The sequence below is a fragment of the Labeo rohita genome, chromosome 25 (genome assembly GCF_022985175.1).
Source record: "Labeo rohita strain BAU-BD-2019 chromosome 25, IGBB_LRoh.1.0, whole genome shotgun sequence".
NCBI lineage: Eukaryota > Metazoa > Chordata > Actinopteri > Cypriniformes > Cyprinidae > Labeo > Labeo rohita.
The window spans coordinates 918111-940667 of record NC_066893.1 but is presented as its reverse complement, the minus strand read 5'-3'; the positions used below and the strand labels follow the sequence as shown (position 1 = coordinate 940667).

At 35.7% G+C, this 22557-nt stretch overlaps 1 protein-coding gene across 1 annotated transcript in view; it reads right to left on the bottom strand.

Annotated features, from left to right (window-relative positions):
- Nucleotides 1-14130, bottom strand: part of cpne8 (copine VIII) — a 58289-nt gene extending 44159 nt beyond the window's left edge. The window contains exons 1-2 of the mRNA XM_051099504.1: nucleotides 13976-14130; nucleotides 4987-5027 (exon numbers count right to left, since the gene is read on the bottom strand). Coding sequence (XP_050955461.1) covers nucleotides 4987-5027; nucleotides 13976-14082 — 148 coding nt within the window. The 5' untranslated portion in view covers nucleotides 14083-14130. The remainder of the gene's footprint in view (nucleotides 1-4986; nucleotides 5028-13975) is intronic.
- Nucleotides 14131-22557: the final 8427 nt, after the last annotated feature.

Genomic DNA, 22557 nt, shown 5'->3' with positions numbered 1-22557 from the left:
GTAATCATAAATTGTTCATGTTTTATTGCTTCTAGTAATTTCTGCCTGCCTGCCTTTTTCCAGGCGAGGCCGCACCTTCTCAAGGGGGCATTATGTTACAACTGAGTTCAGTTTGTTTCTTCATAATGGACTTTTAGTTTATTCACAGTTAGTTTCCTGTTTCCTTTGTTCTAGTTTTTCCACCAGTCATCAGTTACCATGGACATTCAGTAACTAGCACACTTGTTTATATTTATCTCATCACCACTGTGTATTTAAGTTGCTCACTTATTTCTCCCTTATAGTCTGGTATTGTTTGTGTTTATGTTTGCATGCTGTCTCATGTTTGTTAAGCCTTTGGAGCTTGTTATAATAATTATTACCTTTATTTGGAACCCTAACCATTTCAGATGAGTCTTCTGGATTTTTAATGGATCTTTTGGATAGTGGAGTTATGAACAGTGTCCTGTATGGATCCTTCATTGTTGTCCTTGAGTGTTTTGTGATTTCCTGGATGAGTTGGCGCTGTGTTCTTCGAGGAATTTTGGAAGGACAGACACTTCTGGAAAGGTTTGCTACTGTGTGTGTGTTTCACAATGTCAGTGTTGCACAGAATCTGTACTACCAAGAAAGGTTGATGCAAAATGTAATGTATAGCTTTGTGGATTATATATAACTTGCGCAGAGTTTTTTGTAGAATTTTCAAGAGACATGAATAAATTAGTTCTTTTTTTTTTTGGAGGTAAAACACAAAATCACAAACAATCCCCAGCCGTTCATAAGATTCCAGGGCCTTCATCATCATCATCATCATGAGCAGTGCTGCAGGAAAGTCTTCTTATATGGAGCGGCACATGTGCTGAGTCTGAGCTGTGCTGACGTGATGGGGCCAGTCACGCAGCGCTACAACTCCTCCCTACATTCACCGGCCAAAAGACGCTGGAATCAGGGACTCCAGACAGCTAAATATAGACTCATCGCTCACTGCCTGTGTGTGGCATACACAGCGTTTGATGTCACATTACTGGCTATATATTTGGTGTGTTTGAAGAAGGATCATTTCTTGTTAGACTGATGTACTAATGTAAGCCTACTTGTATCACATGCATTTCATAATAATAAATAGGTCCCATTTACAGTAGAATTCAAATGAGATCTTTTTAATATCTCAGTTAATTCTTCTGCAGAGCTGTGACATGTAAGTTATGTGCACATGACTGTTTGTTGTGTGTTGAAATGTCCAGTTAGTGGCACTAAATGTTCAGTTTTATCTGAAACAGATGAAAGTGTATCTGGAAATGTTCTAAGCCGATGACATATTATTGTCCAAGGAACTGCATGCAAACAAATTCCCTGTAATATTTCCCAGTGATCATAATTTGTGTGAACTTGTTCATGTTTTACTGCTTCTAGTGTTTATTTCACTGGATTGTAGGTATAAATATCTTTCGGAGTTCTGCAAAAATGTAGGTAGAGGTATGTTTTTTCATTGCACTAATTAGTTTGTCCACAAGGTGGCAACGCTGACCCGGCCTGCTGTTTTGCAGTCAAAAAAGTACTAAAGAAAGCAAAATTATGTGTTGACGAGCATTTCTCTGCAGGTACTAGGGATGTCACAATACTCAATATAATATCGAACCGTTCGGTACGACATCCACGGTTCAATACGCGCTTGTGAATTGCGGTTTTTGGGTTTTGCATTTAAATCACTTCTTTGTTTTATTTCTCTCGGAATTTGTTGTGTGTGTGCCCGCGAATTTAAAATGCTGAAATGAGGAAACGCTTCCCCGCTTATATTTGAAAAAGCAACACACGCAGAGCATCTTCCATTCTAATGACACGCAATGATAAGCCTTTCTAAACCTGTTGTCCAACAAAAGTTATAAAAACAAAAGTTATAAAGAACATTAGAACTTGTTTTTAATTCACAACTTCAGTCAAGTGTTTGAAATAACTTCCTTATGCGATCTGATGTGGATTCTTGTCACAAAATAAGGCAGACAATAAATTCTATATTCATATTCAATGCATGTCGATTAGCAATGGCTTGTGAAAATACCCAAGATGGCTTGAAGAACACAGATAAACCATATATTATTGCAGACGACTGTTTATTGTCCTTACATTTCGTCATTCAAAACGTTTAACGTTATATCTTGTTTTTAATCAGTTACAGCGATAGTAGTCTCAGCCTCAGACGTCACGCCCACGGAACGTTGGCTAAACGTCTGATGCATATGGTACACTTAACTGGAAACACTTTAGGAATGTCGAAGTCATCATCTGATTGGTTGAATTTTATCGGATTTCCGGGGGACGCGAGTGTCGCGTTTATTTTCGGTCCGCCGGGAAACAAAGCGCAGACGTGTGATTGCAGAAGAAAAACTGTCGTGTTTACATGAGTGACAATGAGCATTTATCAAGATCAGCTAAACGTAGGATTCTCAAAAGTATGCGAGGTTCACGGCATAGACTCTTTAAGAGATGTCCAGGAGTTTTGTTTGAGGCACTTAGTGGAGACAAAAAGAGATATAATGCAGACGCCATTGTTGTTATACGTGCACGAACAGATCAATGACTTACTGCTTGTTTTCTTCTCCTTCTTTGATTTTCTATGCTGACTGACTTGTTGCACGCCGGTCTGTTGTTGTGGGGACATTTCCACGCCCCGAAACGTGACGCTGAACGAAACGAACTGTGATTGGTTGTTTGACATGTCGGTCAAACGGCCTTATGGGCGGGCCTTGGCCAAAGAAAGCTGCTATGAATTCCAGACCTTCAGCCGTCAGTCTGAAGGTCTGGCTATGCGAGACTACAGCGATAGCGATGCTTTTATCCATATTAGAGAAGCTGGAACGTAATCAGTGCTACTTCCTTTACGCATATGTGGTTTTTTTGCACGAGGGCGCCCTCTGTCGTCAAGTATGAATGAAACCATTTTATTTTGCGTAACAATCGAAAAAATAATACCTCTCTCAAAAGAAAAATTAAGCAGACATATGCTAAACCATGCTTTTTCTAGTGTACAGAGGTTTACGGGAGTATTTTGTTAATTTGTTCCAAAAAAACCCACACTGAAGTGGCAAGATATCAGAACCGAACCGAACCGAACCGAAAAAACCGTGGTTAAAAACCGAGGTACGTATTGAACCGTGGACTAACTGTATTGTTGCATCCCTAGCAGGTACAAAGACATTTTTATTGGTCATAACTTCTGGAGAGAGAAAGATTAATTGCACTATTGTGCATGTTTTAACCACCTGTGTTCGCACATGGTATAAAATTGAGTACATTTTGAAATGTTATATGTTCAGCTGACTGCATGTAAACAGTTGCCATATCAAATCAAAAGCCACATTTACGCAGCAGACCTTGATATCTAATTCCAATTTGTTGATTTTATATAAATTTTTTGGACTGCCATCTTCTTTTAAAATTGATCCACATTTAATATCTGTATTTACACTATACACTTGGTGAAAATACCCAAGACATACTGACCAGGAAACGGTGTTGCCAGGTCTCCAAAACAAAACCAGCCCAATTGCTAATCAAAACTAGCCCAATCACTTTTTTCTGTGGTTTTCCTCCCCGTCAGGGGTCCACTCCATCAAGACTGCATTTCGGGAGAAGGTGGGGAGACCATTTTAACCCCTAGACTAAAAAAAAACAATCCGCAGCAATAGTCTAAAACTGTCAACACTGCTCAGAAAAGTGTCCACCTGAGTTGACGTCATTTGCCACCATAGTTTTTCAATGATGTACGACTCGCATTGATGGGAATATCCAATCTGTCCTCTTACAAGGCAGATGCAGATGCACGTCTCCGATTCACCTCAGATTTATTGCCACATATAAATGAGGCCTAACAACCCAATGATTTTTCCTGCTTACATGTTTGTGAGTCATATCCAATCTCAGTAAAAACTGGGTCACTTGAACCATTTAATATAAATGCAGCCAAAGAGTTATACTTTGAGCTTAATGTTACAAACTCAAAATGTCCCCAAAACTTCAGAGTACACCTAAAAATAACTTCAAATTACTTCAGAATAGATGTCAGCATGATTATGACATCACAACCACGAGCAAATTAACATAAGACCTACTTTTACATACAAACTCCTACTTAGAAACCTGACCTGTGTTGATGATAGTGAACTACACCAGTACACACAGCTTGGCTAATCAGCACAGAGCTCATTTGCATATAGAATTCTTAAAGGCATATAAACAAAATGTTTGTTTAATTCAAAGGATTAGAAAGGGGATGGAAAATGGTCATTATGAAAAAGAAATGACTAAATTAAATCTGTTGGTAGTATAAAAAAACGTGTGACATTATAAGTTGACTTCAGGGGAGGAAATGCAATATTGCAAAGGTGTAAAATATGACCCCTTTAAACGAAGGCATAAAAGTTATGCTCTTTCCAAACAGTATAATTGGCCCAATTTAAAGATGAAACTAGAATTTGCTTAGCAGAGAAATAATCAAAAACAAGACTTTTAGAGCATATAATATGTGTGTGTGTGTGTGTGTCAGAAACAGTCAGTTTAATCAGCCATACAGCAGAATGAACAATGCAGGGCCTGCAGTCAAACGCATCTGTATGTTCATTAAAGCTGTGAATTTTAGCTGAACACAACATCTGGATTACACAATACAATCACAACCCATGTGAACACACAGCACGTGAAGAGTCAAACAAAACACAGAAATATAAATGCAAATAATATACTCTCCTGCATATGAAAGAATATGCACATACAGCAGGGTTTCATGCACAATCAAGCCTTCAAATAGAACAACATCATAATTAAGGCAGGCAGGTAAGATATTGCACACTAACGACGCTCCCTACGGTGATCGGTGCTCTGCTGATGAGCAGTAACTGCATCACGATTTCAGCCCAGACTGCTTGAAGCAATGTGATTTCAGATGTGCTAGTGTTGTCAGATAAACCACTCTTTGTTTCAATGCATGCTAGAATAAATGAATAAGCTTACTTGGATCAGATTTTGAGAAGGTGTCTCTGTCCAAGAGGTTTCTGCAGTAGAAAGAAAGAAATGAAGAAAGAGGAGTTAATAAAATACTTTTTGAATCAGGAGAGGAATATACATTTTACAAACCAAAAAGGTTTAAAACAGTTCTAAACAAATATGTGGGTGAATTTTTACACTGGAGGAATCATGGACTTTCTCATAAACAACGGTTTAACGTAAATTGTCTTAATGGTGGCTTTTGGCTTCACTAGATGTTAAAGAATTGACTGGAGTGGTGTGGATTGCTTGTGGATTATTGTAATGTTTTTATCAGCTATTTGGACTCTCATACTGACAGCACCCATTCACTACAGAGGATCCATTGCCGAGCAAGTGATTTAATACTATATTTCTCCAAATCTGATAAAGAAACAAACTCATCTACATTTTGGATGGCCTGAGAGTGTGTACCTTTTCAACAAATTTTCATGTGAACTATTCCTGTAATGCACTCAGCATCATGTCTAATAGGTTGGTGGAATTATCTCAGTGGTTTTAATTCTACATCTGTTAAACGGTGTTAAACTCATTCATTTCAGCCATTATGAACATTCAGGTAAGGCTGGGTATTGCCAGCTGTCCCAAGATGCAATATACATCATTGTAATTCAATGCATTGCAATGCATCAGTGTGTCATAATTGATTCGTGATTGAAACGGCACCAAGTGCATGAGAGAGACGAAACGTCTCTGAAGAGAGAGAGTGAATCTGTGATATCACGTTCAATCTCTCTTGCAGGGATCACTTTGTACTGTGTGTCACAGAAGCACTCACTGAGAAATTTCGTTTTCAGAGATTAGGCTTATTTAGATGAGTTCTTCATTAATTGAACTGCAGGAAATGGTATAAATGAGTGCAATAAATAAATACAAATAGCAACAGAGTGCCTGAAGGGCAAATGTAACATTGCAAGAAAAAGAAATGTAATATTGCTATATCAAGCCAGTATCAAGGCGGTGAATCACTGAAGGAAATCTCAGGCTCACACACACTGAGCTCTTCTGATTGTGCAGAGGGATGTGGATCATTACATCAATAACAGTAAAACCTCAGTAAGACAAAAAGTCTAAGACTGCCATAGCAAAAACATAGGACACGCTCTAAACTTCTCCATACTGTTCTCACTTTATAACTGCTCTGTCACACTGTTGTTAATGACAAATCTGATGAAAACATAATCCTTTAATTACCATTTCACTTGCTGGTATGTGGACACAACCAAAGTGATGATATGATTAGGTGATGTCAACACATCTCACTCCCAACTCGTCACATATTGACACTTGGTCATGACCCTTTGGCGTCACTTTTTGACGTGCAGGGTCCTTCATTGCTTTATATAAGAAACCTTTGGCGTCATAATGCTGGAAAAAGATATAAAAAGGCACTGGGAATTTTATCGTCATGATTAAATGATATATTAGATAATAATATTGCCAATATTGCATATATGTTGGGGTGTGACTTTTCAATGTAAACAACAGTTACAGCATTTTATTTACATTACATTATTTACACATTTCACGCAATCGCCGTCTTTATCCACCACAAAGCTCAGTCTGTTTGTGTGTAAATTCAAAAAATGCAGCCAGAAGAAGCGTTACATCAGTCTTGGTCGTGAAATGCCATTGGCTCTCATTTTTCTCGTGATGATTGCGTCATGCTAGTGTTCGAGAGTGTCTTTTGAATGAGATGTGAGCATGTTAACAGAGCGGGATCAGTTTCAGCTATTAAAACCTTTTCTTCACATAAAGATATCGTATGGCTTCAGAAGACTCTGAATGCAGCACAGTTTGTAATGTTTTTAAACTGCTTGTTTATGGTCAGTTTCTGCAATAAATACCAGTGACTTTACTTATATTTGCCTGTTACGCGTTTTATGTTGTTCAGAAGTGGGTAAGTTTAGGGGTGGGTTTAGGTGCTCCAATGAAAGTATAAATGTATATAAAATTTACAAATAAATGCAAACCATTAAACTAAGGCAAACAACTGAAATTAATGGAGGAATCTGCACGTCAAGAAGTGACGCTAAAGGGATACCTTGAGCGTCAAAAAGTGACGCCAAATTGTCCTGGAAAGGAAAGGACATGATGTGTGGCCAAATATGGTGACCCATACTTGGAATTTGTGCTTTTCATTTCTATAATCCTTGCCAGACCCAAGACGCGAACCCACGACCTTTGGGTTACAAGTCTGACTCTCTAACCACAACTGCCCCTATATAAACATATAACATGTAGATTTATAACCAATAATATGTAGCCCTAAATGAATCCATACTTTAGAAGCTTAACTGAATGAGTAACCCATAACACCAACTGAAAATGGGCTGGAATATATATTGTAACAAACCATAAACCCAACTTAATGTACACACCATAAACTTAACTGAATATACATTATATGAAAACCTAGAAACAGTATGTAACAATTAACCCATATAAATATATAACCAATAGCAAATATGTATATATGTATAACCCTTAACACATAAGTTAAAATTATGAGTGGATATATAACCAGTAACACATAGCCCCAACTAAATCTGTAATGTAACCAGTAACTCTAATGTAACCAATAAGCCTAACTGAAAATATAACCAATAAATAATTAGTTAATTTTGTTAAAATAAACCGAACTACACATAAACCTAACTAAACAATTAACCTCAACTGTGTACAGTATAACAATTACCCAGAGGTCCAAATGAATATGTAACCAATTAGCCACAGGCTCAACTAAATATTTCATATAACCAAACTCAATATATAACCAATAACCAAAGTGCCTAGCTGAATATATAACCCATAATATTTAAACTAAAAGTTTAAATAAGTACAGCATATAACCAATAACACATAACCCCAACTTAATATATAGCCACGCAAACAAACACAAGAAATATATAACCCCATGTATAACCAACTCTGGATATATAATGGATATATACTCTACCTGGACATCTACAGTCATGGCCAAAAATATCAGCACCCTTGCAATTCTGTCAGAAAATGCAACACTTCTCTCAGAAAATTGTTCCAATTGCAAATGTTTTGGTACTCACATGCTTATTGTTTTTGTTTGCACTCCAATAACACACACAAAAAAAAACAAAAAAAAAACAACAACAACAAAGAAGAAAAGTCAAACTTGATAAAATTTCACACAGAACTCAAAAATGGACTGGACAAAATTACTGGCACCTCGTCAAAATTTGAAGAAATAATTAAATAATTAAGAAATAAGTAAGTAAATAAGTAAGAAATAATTGCTTTTTAAGCATGTGATGCTCCTGTAATTTGTATTGTATTTGTAAGGTGTGGGCAATATAGTAATCACAGTTGCAGCCGGTTAAAATGGAGAAAAGTTGACTCAACCTTTGTGTTGTGTCACACTGAGCATGGAGAAAAGAAAGTGTAAAGAGTTGTCTGAGGATCTGAGAGAAAAAATTGTGGAAAAACATGGACAATCTGAAGGCTACAAGTCCATCTCCACAGATCTTAATGTTCCTGTGTTCACTGTGCACAATATCATCAAGAGGTTTACAGCCCATGGCATTGTAGCTAACCTCACTGGACGTGGACGGAAAAGCAAAATGAATGAAAAATTACAACAAAGGATTGTTCGATTGGTGGATAAAGAACCCTGATTAACTTCCAAACAAATTCAAGCTGATCTGCAGACACAGGGTACAACACAGATCTGCAGACATAGGGACACAGTGTCCGTTGCCATCTGAATGAACAGGGATGCTATGGTAGGAGACCCAGGAGGACACCACTGCTGACAGAAAGGCATAAAAAAGCAAGACTGGAGTTTGCCAAAACATATATGACAAAACCTCAATCCTTTTGGGAGAACATACTGTGGACAGATGAGAGAAAAGTAGAGCTTTTTGGTAAAGGACATCATGGCACTGTTTACAGAAAAATAAATGGGGCCTTCAAAGAAAAGAACACAGTCCCTACAGTCAAACATGGTGGAGGTTCAAAGATGTTTTGGGGTTGCTTTGCTGCTTTTGGCACTGGATGCCTTGAATGTGTGAACGGCATCATTAAATCTGATGATTACCAAAGATTTCTGGGGCGCAACATAGTGGCCAGTGTCAGAAAGCTGCGTCTCCACCAGAGGTCATGGGTCTTCCAGCAGGACAATGACAAACACACTTCAAAAAGCACTCAGAAATGGTTAGAAAACAAAGTGCTGGAGAGTTCTGAAATGACCAGCAATGAGTCCAGATCTGAATCCCATAGAGCACCTGTGGAGAGAACAGCAGTTGGGAGAAGGCATCCTTCAAATCTGAATGACCTGGAGCAGTTTGCAAAAGAAGAGTGGTCCAAAGTTCCAGTAGAGAGGTGTAAGAATCTCATTCATGAAGGGAGACATGAATGGGTTAATATATAACCCATTTGACTGCAAATAAAACCACAAGAAGAAAAAAAGCAATAAATAAATAAATAAATAATTCCATAACATATACTCTGTGCATTAACCATAATTTCATCACATTTAATCATGTTTAAAAAATCAAGTACTTCTAATCAGATTACATTTTTAAATACTAATAATCAGACTATAGTAACTTTAATAGTAACAAATTATTCCTAATTTATTGATTCTTCATAATTCTCCTTTTTCATCTTTTACATTTTCCCTATCTAAAACAGACTACCACTTATATATATTCATAAAATGCATCAATGATAAACTGATGAGCACAATATTTTTTATTTGAGTTATCATTTAGTGGGTTATTTACCCATATACCACTATGTCTCTGGAAGTCTTTTGTCTTTCAAACACATTACAATGAACAAATTCACATTATTTCTTATTTACATTACAATACAGCGATTCCCAAACTTTTTTTCTCAGCCAAACCTAATATTAACTTGAAGTAAAATATTTACTTTATAAAAAGTATTCTGATTATTTTACCTAAAATGTGTAATGTACTAGATTACATTACTAACTACAACTTTTGTCATGTAATTTGGTATCAGTAACAGACAACAAATGGTAAGTAATATACCCAGCACTGCACAGTGCTTAGTGATGTTCAGGTGCTCAAGTGATCCAGACAGAAGCTCTTATGCAAAACATATGCTGTTTAAACTAATAATGAGCTTGTCTTTCCTCATGGTACACAGAACAGAGAGCGTCTTCCTGCATGTACAGTATGTTGAGTCAGAATTTATGTTAATGTGCAGCTGATATCCAACTACTATTCACTGCTCCTGTTATAATTGAATTAAAAGGACAGGAAAACACAGAGATATATATATATATATATATATATACATATTCCCCTCCCTATGCCGTTGGTCCATGTGCCACCTGAAAAAGTCAAAGCCAGCCATTACAGCGCAAAGCCGAAACATCACGGTAGCTAGAGTACAGAAATGCTCCAGAACGAGAATCCTCATTAAACATTTACACGGCCGTTCCCCTACGAAACAGCACATTCCCATTTGAAATCCCAGCACAGCGGAACCCTCCGCCCACATCAAACACTCTCCTTCATAAACAAGCCCAACTGCCAATCACATCCACAGACACTCCCTGTCCTCTTATGATTTTAATTAATGTTTATCCCCGTTCCTCTTCCGGACTCGTTCCGCATTCATATTTAGAACATGGTGGTAAAACACAGAGGAATAATTCATGAGGAATGTAATTAAAGCATGAAGTGTGATAAAGTTTAGTGGCACTAATGAGGACGTGCCCCTGAGGGGCTTAAATACGGAAAGTCCGAGTCAAAACTCTCGTTCTGTAAAGATCACCACACTGACGAGCAAATAGTGTCATTAAGGCTGACATTATAACTGTATTGAAAACAGAAGAAATCAATATTGATTCTAAATCACAGACGACATCATATCTGCTAAAGAGGATTGTGACAGTATGACTTTTAAATACATTTAATAAAGTAAACACTCAATCACAAAATATAATATCATTCTTTGTTTGCAGGAGGATAGAAAATGTATTTTTGGCCTTTTTAGAAAAATAAGAGGATTATGGAAACAATGTCAGAGATATGTTGTGTTAGGGCAGCAAAACATTTACAGAAAAATAATTAATCATTTTGTACACAACAAATGTGACTGAAAAAAGGCATATCTTGCAAGATATGGTAGTATCTCTCTTCATAAAATTACGGAGAAACCAATAAATCATAAAAAATACAGTAATTATGCTTTAGGGATTAGAGGGTGGGATTTTCTGTCTATTTTTATTTATTTATATATAACTTTTTACTAATACATTTCGTTAACTTATAAGTATATACAATGAATATATTGATTTTCAACAAATTATGAAGCAATTTTAAGGTATTTACAATATAATTTCTTCACTATTTAACTAATTTATTAAGTTTGGTCACACTTTATTTTAAGGTCCAAGTCGTGTTATTAACAAACCATTATTTATGATTTTTTAACTCCTAAATAGCTGCTTATTACAAATTAGTAAGGTAGTTGTCAAGTTTATGTATTGGGTATTATTAGGGACGTAGAATATCATGCAGAATATGTGCTTAATAAGTACTAATAAACAGCCAATATGTTCATAACAGGCATGCTAATAAACAACTAGTTAATAGTGAGAAGTGTTTCCTTAAGTTTGAATTAGGCAGGATACATTCAGTACTTATATCCTGCATAATTCATTGTTAAAAAAGAAGGTTTTTGCTGAAAATGTTTTCAGCTCTTAAACGGTTTACAGCTGATTGCTTTTATGATTTTGACAGACAGATGAAGTCAATCACTCACTCCTGTCATTGTTTTTAAAGACCAGGGAAAGGATTATTCTCCTGTTTGTTGTCTTTTGCCTCTTTCTCTTGCGGTGTGTATTGACACGACCTCCGACACAGAGGGTCCCACTTCAATATGGTCAGACGAAACAAGTCAATCAGTCGATACAAGCGCTCTCTGCCTCTTGACTGTCAAAAGCTTCACTGCAGAATCCAGGAATAGCTTTTGTTTTCACCTTCACAACTATTGATGCCTGATTTGTATTTAAAGGATTGTATCAATGCCTAACTCACGTATTAGTATTTCATACACACCTGGATGATAAAACTGCATTGTATTTTCCTATTTAAAAATTAATAGTAAAAATTGGATTTGGATAAATGAGTGTGGTAAATGGTTCCATGACTTTAAAAAACATATATATATTTTTTTTTTTTTCTGGAAACTGCAGCTGGTTTTAACAGTAAATCTAACAATAACTGATTTATTATTGTGTTTCAATATAAATGTGACCCTGGACAAAATCAGTCATAAGATTTTTGAAATTGAGATCATCATCTGAAAGCTGAATAAATAAGCTTTTTTGTTAGGATAGGACGATACTTGGCTGAGATACAACTTTTTGAAAATATGTAATCTGAAGGTGCAAAAAAATCTAAATATTGAGACAATCACCTTTAAAGTTGTCCAAATGAAGTTCTTAGCAATGCGTATTACTAATCAAAAATTAAGTTTTTATATATTTACGGTAGGACATTTACTAAATATCTTTATGGAATATGATCTTTGCTTAATATCCTAATGATTTTTGGCATAAAATAAAAATCAATCATTTTGACCCATACAATGCATTGTTGGCTATTGCTACAAATATACCCGTTCTGCTTATGACTGGTTTGTGGTCCAGGGTCACAAATTATGAAATTAAAATTACCTTATAATTTATGTTAAAAATGTATCCTCTTATCTTTGATTGTTCAAATATGTTTTAACAAGTATAAAAAGTATAAAGATATACAGTTACCAAAATGCCATCCTGTAATGCCTAAAATATCATTACTGTATTTTACTGTATTCTGCCAGCTTTTTATAACCTTTAACTGTTTCACAGTGATATATTTACAAATGTACAAAATTTGAGAAAACCAGGCAAATCAGCACTTGACAAAAGTCATAAATGACTAATAATAAATCTTCTGGTGCAGAACTGAGTTCCGAGTGTGTTTTTTACCCAACAGAAAACCTTTCCTCCCTGAAAATAACACACATGCTCAGCTCACATATTCACGGCAGACCGCTGCTCTCTCAGCGCTCATCTCAGGTGTGAATAGAGATGCATTTAAATAACGAACAATGAGTAGACTGAATTACTCCAGTTATTCAGGAGTTTTTACATATCAATGCTTGTCCATTGTGAGCTTTGAACAAAGCATCTGATTTAAATTCTGGGGTCAAAAGGCAGTTAAAGAGATAAACTCAATGCTTCTCGAGAAATCAGCGCTTCATGGATGTAACTATTATGCAATACTGAAGAACTGTCTGATGGAATGCATCATATATATACCACATATACTTTATGTATAATGCATTCATAATCCTTGTAATACACCTTATAGTCAGCTGTTATTGTAAATATAAACACGTAGTAACTAGTTAAAAATACAATGTATAGCTACAGAGCAGAAAAAAAGATGCATTATAACACATGAGCAACACCCATTTTCAAGTGATATTATCATGTATTTTGATGCAGGACACACTTGAAATAAAATTATATTATAATCATAATGAAAAATCATAATTTCTAACCGTCATAACGCAATACATACAGGCTTCGTGGAACGTATTCTGAACGATCTATTTTATACATTACTCAAATGACCCTTCATGACTGACGCATATATGACTTGTTTTAATATCAGCACGAGATGATTATTTTGCAAACAAATCATGCACGCAAATTATAAATAAAACACTGATAATGCACTTTATAAATGCAAATAAAAAAAAAAAAAAAAAAAAAAAAAACATAAGCAAGAAGAACGGACGTAAAAACTACTTCAAAATGTAATGCATTATGAAAAATGCTGATACAGTCCTCAAATTATCTTTGCATTTGTAACTGCACTCGTTAGTGTTTGGAATCACACAAGCATTCGGATTCACTCGTGACAGAGCCACGCGCGTCACTCACCTGCACGATACGGTGATCTCAACTTTCGTGGCGGGAATCACCGCCGCGAGCGGCTCGAAATCCGCCAGACTCGCCATATTCACTAAGCCGCTCATCATTGTGGACATGCTGCTGCCGCTGCTGGAGGAGCGCAACGGACAGACACCGAGAGCATCCTTCAGCCCGTGGATCAGGAGCGGGTGGGTGCGCGCTCGCGCGCGCGCGCGCGTGTGTGTGTGTGTGTGTGTGTGTAAGGGAGTCACAACGCTTCACACGCGACGTCACAGGCGCGCGAGCATTCCACGCGTGAGAGAATTCCTGACCGTCACGCGCGTCAGTGAGCGCCGAGCTGCGTGACAGCAAGATGCGTGGCGTGTTCGTACTGTAAACGTGAACGCTCGCAGAACGCAATATTTACAATTTGCAATTTACAATTACTGTTATACGGGCCATTCTACAGAATTGGTGCAAACTGCTGGCCCACAACCAAAACACACATTTAAAAAAGCATTTAAGTATTCAAATTTTAGATGTTTACTAAGGTCCTTTTGATATCTATTGAAACACACAATAATATTTAAAATATCAGTAAGCCTAATAAATATAAAATCATCATTTATTGGGTACTTTCAATTGGTAGGGGACTGTCCCAAACAGTTAATTTCAATTTATGAAAATTATATTGAAATGATGTTTGCTTTTTTTTCCATTGTTGTTTTGAATTTTTTTTTTTAAGTTTTTTAAAAGATGCTACTACTAGGGGTGTAACGTACACAGATGTCACGGTTCGGTACGTACCTCGGTTCGGGGGTCACGGTTCCATACGATTTCAGTAGAACAGGAAAAAAAAAACAACAACAAATCTACTATGCTTGCTATGCGAAGTTTCTTTTCATTTATTTTGAACAGACAGTAGTACAATTTTTTTTTTCCACCTAGATGTAAAAATACTAAATATTATATCAAATTATAATGTCATCTATATATATATATCTGCAGTACAAGGAATAAATACTTGAAATATATTTGATTTAGTTAACAGATAACGTAGCCTATATATGATGAGTTTCAGTTCATTTTTGTGACAGAAAGGAAACTCAAATGGCAGAAAGTGACATCCTATTTGTTTTCTTTAATTTACAAAAAACATGCCAGTTTTTTAAGTTGATTTTGGTATAAGGAAACAGCTGAAGTAATCGTGCCGGCGCACACACACACAAAACGTATCAGTTCCAGTCTTCCAGTATTGCTAACTTGACAGCGCAGTTGGTACTTTATCCATTTTACAGTGAACCAAATGCACCAACCTCATTGTTTCAACGTTAGAACGCAACTGAAGTACAAAGCCTATAATTTACATACTAAATAATAGTTTAGCATTTGGATACAACACAAATATGGAAATATTATGGAATGTTTGGATTTGTGCCGATACACCAGTACAAAGCACCATTTCGCAGACAGTTGAGTGTGCAAGCCTTTAAAGTAAAGTTATACTCTTTTGTCAGTGAGAGACGTTGAATTCAATTCAGTTCAATTAAAATTTATTTGTATAGCGCCTTTCACGATACATTTCGTTGCAAAGCAACTTTACAGCAAATTAAAGTTTTTACAATATATTTAGTAGTAGCTTACTAGTGGTGACTGTCAAATTGATGTACATATGGCAGAGATGGTAAAGATCAATTAACGACGTAATCAAACAGACAATGAACACTATAAATTAGCAGCAAAATTCGGTAGTGCTGTATGTTGTTTCAGGGTTGGCATCATCTGAAGTCCTCTGAGAGGGTGACATCATCTCTTCTTAAGTGTTCTGTATCCAGACTGAGGCTCAATCTTTATTGATTTAAACAAGTGTTCAGAATCAGCACATGGTCACCGTCTAGTGGTCCTTGTTTTCAAATGTGCAACTCACGGCATTCGCTGTTCTTCTGTCGGTGGTTATCAAACCGAGTTGCATTACTTCGGGTGCCCCCTTCTGGATTGAGGGTGAATTGCTTGTATTCATTGTAAGGCCTCATGCACCGAACCGAGATGCCCGTACCGTGACAGTTCGGTACGAATACATGTATCGTTACACCCCTAGTTACTACTAAACACAATTTTTCTTTAATTAAACGAGTTAATTATGAGTTATTCCATAACATTTCATTTTTATATGTATACAACTGTACAGAACTGTGCTAGCTAACCATGTGCTGATTAGCATCTTTGAGCTAGCTTCAAAAGTATGTAAAATTGTTACTACCATAATATAGTCACGACCAAAACATTTGGTGTTTCAGTGGTGACATTTTTTTTTTTTTTTTTTTTTCACGACTGAAACATTTAGTAAAGTTTCAGTAATGACATAATTGTTTTTTTTTGTTTGTTTTTTGGGGGGGTGGGGGGTAAATAAACCTAAATTTAGTACAGTTATTACCATTTTTAGTATTTTAGTATGTTTTAGTAGGGTTTTAGTATGTGGGTTAAAAATCTGTAATGTGATGTGGTCGCTACCAAACCATTACCGTCACTACTGTAAATGTGCCACTACTGAATATATATATATATATATATATATATATATATATATATACATATATATACACACACACACACGAGGAAGATGTAAGCTCAATATAACTCATCTTGTTAAAGTACATATATCAGTGTTTTTGGTAGTGACAAATTTGGGGGGAGGACAAATGTTCCAAAACTTTTAGAAAATACAATATGAGAATTAACTACGTGTACCTTGGATATTATACAGTTTGCATACTTAAAAAGTTGTGGAAAAAGATCATTTTTTTCCAAGATGTTTCCAACTCAATTGCATCAATTCTGTAGAATGGCCCATATAGGCCTGGAGCTACTGTATGAAGATGTTGGCCCTGTCTACTTCACAGCGTTAAAATTATACAGCAGTTAATCGATTTATAAAACATTTCAAAACAACAGATGTTGAAATCAATGTGCTGTACAGGAAATATACAACAGGATTAAAAAAACAGACAGACAGTATTCAAAACACAAACAAACTGACAAATGAAAATGTCACCCTCAGGAAGAATTAAAACAAAAAGAACAAAGATAGTCTTCAAAGAGGATTTGAACATAGAAGGAGCAGATTTAATATAGAGAACAAGACTGTCCCAGAGCCTAGAGGCAGCCACAGAGAAAGCCAGATTACTTTTCGCTTTAAAACAAGAACGAGGAACTGTGAGGAGAAATTGACTAGATGATCGAAGGGGTCTTGAAGCAGTAAACGGAGTGGGAAAATCACAAATGTACTGAGGTGCAAGTCCATGCAGATCTTTGAAAACAAGGTGCAAAATTTTAAAATCAACACAGAACTTAACCAGTGAAATGAGAAACACAAGTATAATGTGCTCATGGTTTTTAGTGGCGATTAGTAATCTTGTTGCGATCTTAACTGAAAGAGACTGCTTTTCACAACAGCGCTAACCTGTTTATCAGAACACAAAGAGGGATCAAATTAAACATGTGTCAAGGTTTTTGACACAGTCATGTACATTAGACGAGAGAAAACCAAGGTGATTGACAGTTTCAGAGGTCAGAACCAGTGGGCCAAAGATGATATTTTCAGTTTTGTCATTGTTTAGCTGTAAAAAATTCATATCCATCCAGCATTTTATGTCATGCAGACAATCAAACAAAGTGGACACAGAACAGTTATCTTTAACAGGAAGATAAAGCTGAGTGTTGTCAGTGTAGAAATGATAAAATAAGTTGTGTCTTTGAATAATATGACTTAGCGAAAGAATACATGATGCAAACACCATAACACCATAAGAGATTTGGCCACAAGATGAGAAGCATTCACCTACATTAACAAAAAAAGTTCTCTCCTTAAAGTAGGAGGCAAACCACTTCAGCACAGAATCCTGAAACCCAGCTACATGACTGAGTCTTTGTAAAAGGATTTCATGATCTAATATGTCAAATGGTGCACTTAAATGTAGCATGACTAAAGTACAGCACAAATTGCAGACTCAGTACTGTGTTGTTCTCTGAAACCAGACTGAAAAGGATCAAAAATACCCAAAGTAAGATGAAATTTGAGAGTAGAAGACTTTGTCCAAGACTTTTGAAACAAATGCTGATCAAGATGATGCTTTTTCAACAACGGATGTACTGTAGCATGTTCCAAAGTGGCTGGTGCCACCCCATTCAGCAGAGAGCTATTAATAATAGCAGCCACGATCGGACTCAAATCTGGAAAAGCCTCTTCAAAATACGTCAACATCAGAAGGGCGGGAAGAGGGCTTCATATTCTAAACAATATCAGAGAGGAAGGTGGTACGGGTTGAAAAACTGACAAGAAAATGATTGAAGAGGAGAAAAACTCCTAGACCTATACCACCTAATGCACACAATCTGATTGGTAAAATGTATTAAAAACTGATCACACAGTTCAGTAGATATCTCAAATGAAACACTAGGAGAGTGATTTAGGCGGTAATTGTACTGAACAAAACCTTTGGCCTATGTGCATTTTGTTCAGTTAAATCAGACGTGTATTTCAATTGTGCTTCCTACATAGTACCCTGATACTGCTTAATGCTTATATGAACATTAGCCTACAAGTTTGACACATTTATTTTTTCTTGTAACAGTGTTCATTAATGCATATTCCTGCATCGAAGGAGAGATTTCCCACGACAGTGTCATTTCCACCAAATGTCAAATTTATCGTCTTTGGCATCAGTTTGTGACTGAAATAATGGTGATGGAAATGACATTTTAAAAAAAGCAGACTATTTTGTTTTGTTAAGGCTAATTTTAAAGCTAGCATGTTATTGTAATTAACCTTTACACACACAGATATGAATCACATTAAATCACATACATTCGACACAACAAATATTGAAATGCTTAATGCTTATTTGACTTTGCTTATAATAGTTTGAAACATTTAGGCCTATATAATGAATATTTTAATGATGTTCATAGTTTAAGATCAAACATTTTAACAACAACAAAAAATAAAATAAAATGAAACAGCCTTTTCACTGTCAGTTCATTCAAGCTACAAGCTACAAATTATGCAGAATGTTTCAGTGCATGGAAAGTTTGGACATTCTGCTAAATATCTTTTTGTTGTTGTTGTATTTCACAGAAGAAATGAAATGAGTAGTTTTTCAAACTTCTTTTTGAAGATGGAATAGGAAATCAATTTTAAAATCTCAATTTTCAAAATTGAGTGTACTAAAAAAAACTGTACATGTAAATAAAATAATATTAATGAAATAAAAGGCCACTTTCCTTTGTGTATTTAAGGAGAGTACACTTTCATGACTACATGTAAGTGCACTTTGTAATAATGTCAAATTAAAAGTTTTACTTTAAAATACATTTATATTATGTTTTAATAATCTTTTGTAATTCTTTAAAGAAGCACACTTAGTTTAAGGTGCTAACATACTAAAGCACATGTAAAGTACATGTTATCTAATAGTTATATATTTTAAGGCAAGACATTGCAGGTGAATAAAACAAACAAACCAAAAAAAAAAAAAAAAAAAAAACGAATAGTTATCATCTTACCCAGCTGATTAATTACATTGATAATTGCAAACTTTTTTTGTATTGCAAGTTTTCTAAAATGTTAGGTTTAAATATGCAAATGAGGCAACGAAATATGCGCTAATTTGCATAACTTTCTTGTACAAAAATCTAAACACTGGATGAAGTCAGTTTAAAAAATGTATAAAATCAAGCAAATTATATATGAACAAATCCCTCTGTAAAAACCTTTAAGATATAGTCAGGAATTAAAATGTAAAGTCTGGTGTGTGTAAGTGCGTGTAAGTGCTACTGAAGTGGAGATTTATGGCTCAGAGTAGGAGAAAATACTAATTTTGAGAAAACAGCCTTTAAAAATGTGTATTGTAATTGAAATCTACTGAAACAAATAGATAAAGTGCTATTAAAGAAACACTTAATGGGGTCTTTTAGATGTTTTCTTTCCACTAGTCTAACAAAAAAAAAAAAAAAAAAAAAAAAAAAAAAAAAAAAAACCCTATATGAAAAACCTAAAAGCCCAAAATCTCAGATTTGACAGGTGCATGAAAAAACTGTTTTTGCCTGCAGTGTCACCCCTTTAATGCACCAAATTGCATCTTCATAATTTAAAATGTGTAATTGCAGAGGTATTTAAATAAATACAAGTTTCAATACAAATGACATTAAAGTATATTTTAGTTTACTTAGTGCTCTCCAATGATTAATCGCGATTAATTGCATCGAAAATAAAAGTTTGTGTTTACATAATATGTATGTGTATTGTGTATATTTATTATGTGTATATATACACTGACCAAAATTATAAACGCAACACTTTTGTTTTTGTCCCCATTTTTCATGAGCTGAACTCAAAGATCTAAGACATTTTCTATGTACACAAAAGGCCTATTTCTCTCAAATATTGTTCACAAATCTGTCTAAATCTGTGTTAGTGAGCACTTCTTTGCCGAGATAATCCATCCACCTCACAGGTGTGACATATCAAGATGCTGATTAGACAGCATGATTATTGCACAGGTGTGCAGGTCAGAAAACCAGTCAGTATCTGGTGTGACCACCATTTGCCTCACGTAGTGCAACACATCTCCTTCACATAGAGTTGATCAGGTTGTTGACTGTGGCCTGTGGAATGTTGGTCCACTCCTCTTCAGTGGCTGTGTGAAGTTGCTGGTTATTGGCAGGAAGTGGAACACGCTGTCTGCCTCGTCACGGTAACTCCGTGCATTCAAAATGCCATCAATAAAATGCACCTGTGTTCGTTGTCCATAACATACACCTGCCCATACCACTGCCACCATGGGCCACTCGATCCACAACAGCAAACTGCTCACCTACACGGCGCCATACATGCTGTCTGCCATCTGTGAAGAGAACACCTCTCCAAAGTACCAGACACCATTGAATGTGAGCATTTGCCCACTTAAGTTGGTTACAATGACCTGTGGCATTGTGCTGTGTGATAAAACTGCACATTTTAGAGTGGCCTTTCATTGTGGCCAGCCTAAGGCACACCTGTGCAATGATCATGCTGTCTAATCAGCATCTTGATAAGCCACACCTGTGAGGTGGATGGATTATCTCGGCATAGGAGAAGTGCTCACTAACACAGATTTAGACAGATTTGTGAACAATATTTGAGAGAAATAGGCCTTTTGTGTACATAGAAAAAGTCTTAGAACTTTGAGTTCAGCTCATGAAAAATGGGGGCAAAAACAAAAGTGTTGCGTTTATAATTTTAGTCAGTGTAAATACACATGCATGTACATATGTTTATATATTAAATATATTTATATATGATATCAGTTATATGAATATAAATATATACATGTAAATGCATTCAAATATTTTCAAAATATATACTGTATGTGTATATTTATACATACATAATAAATATTATTACAGTATACACATATGATGTACAAAATCTTTTATTTTGGATGCGATTAATCACTATTAATCATCTGACAGCACTAAATGCTTATCAGTGCATTCAGCAGTAACACTTTGACACAATGAACTATTCAAAAAGTGTTTCTTTACCCGCAAGTACCTGCTGCAGAAACACCAACATAATTATTTTCTTTTTATGGCAGAAAAAGGAAAATATCCCTTCCAGTCGGAGCATGTGTGTAACACGAGCATACGATGAGTCAGAGAAACCTCACACAATACTGTTATGTGGCCAGACCACTGCACAATTCACTGTTTCATCGCTGTCATGCATTTTCTGCTATTGAGGCCCATGCCCTCTAAATTTTGCTGCGTTTATGACTGCACACAAACATATTGATTTTTCCAATTATAATGAAATTAGGTTATGTGTTCTCACACAGCATCAGAAATGCGAGGCTAGAGTTCACACACTCCTGCTCTCACTGCTATTAGTCACTGTAAAATCAGTGCAAGAGCTAAACCTGTTTACCCTCAGACACAGCAAACAACATTAATATTTACTATTTGTAAATATACCTCATAAACATTAATTTCAGTATATCATTAGATTAAAACATGCTGTTTTAAATAAAGATATGCACAAAACATTATTGATTCATCTACTGCTGGTTTCATTAAACTGCAGGATAATGTACTATCCGCCGGTTAGCATCAAAACATAGACCTTGACAGGACAATAAGGTTGTAGGCTGACTCTATATTATCCTGCTTACTATTGAAGTACATCAAATATGTACATAAAAGATTTATTTGAAATCATTATGCACAATAAAATAGTCCAGAGAGCTGTATAAGAATAGTTTGTAAGTGTCTAACAATGTAATTTCAACATAAACTGTGAGGTAACTGAATGATATTTGGATTGTGAGTTTGTGCCAACAGAAGCTGCAATATCATGCATATTTAACGCTGCAATGCTGAGGGGAAACACCGGAAGTGTTTGTGTTTGTTTTAAATGATGATGTAAGTCTAGTTGAAGGGTGTTTCACCAGAAAGACTTCAACTATTTATTTATTTATTTTTCTTGAGCAGCAAATCAGCATATTAGAATGATTTCTGAAGGTTCATGTGACACTGAAGTCTGGAGTAATGATGCTGAAAATTCAGGTTTGAAAACA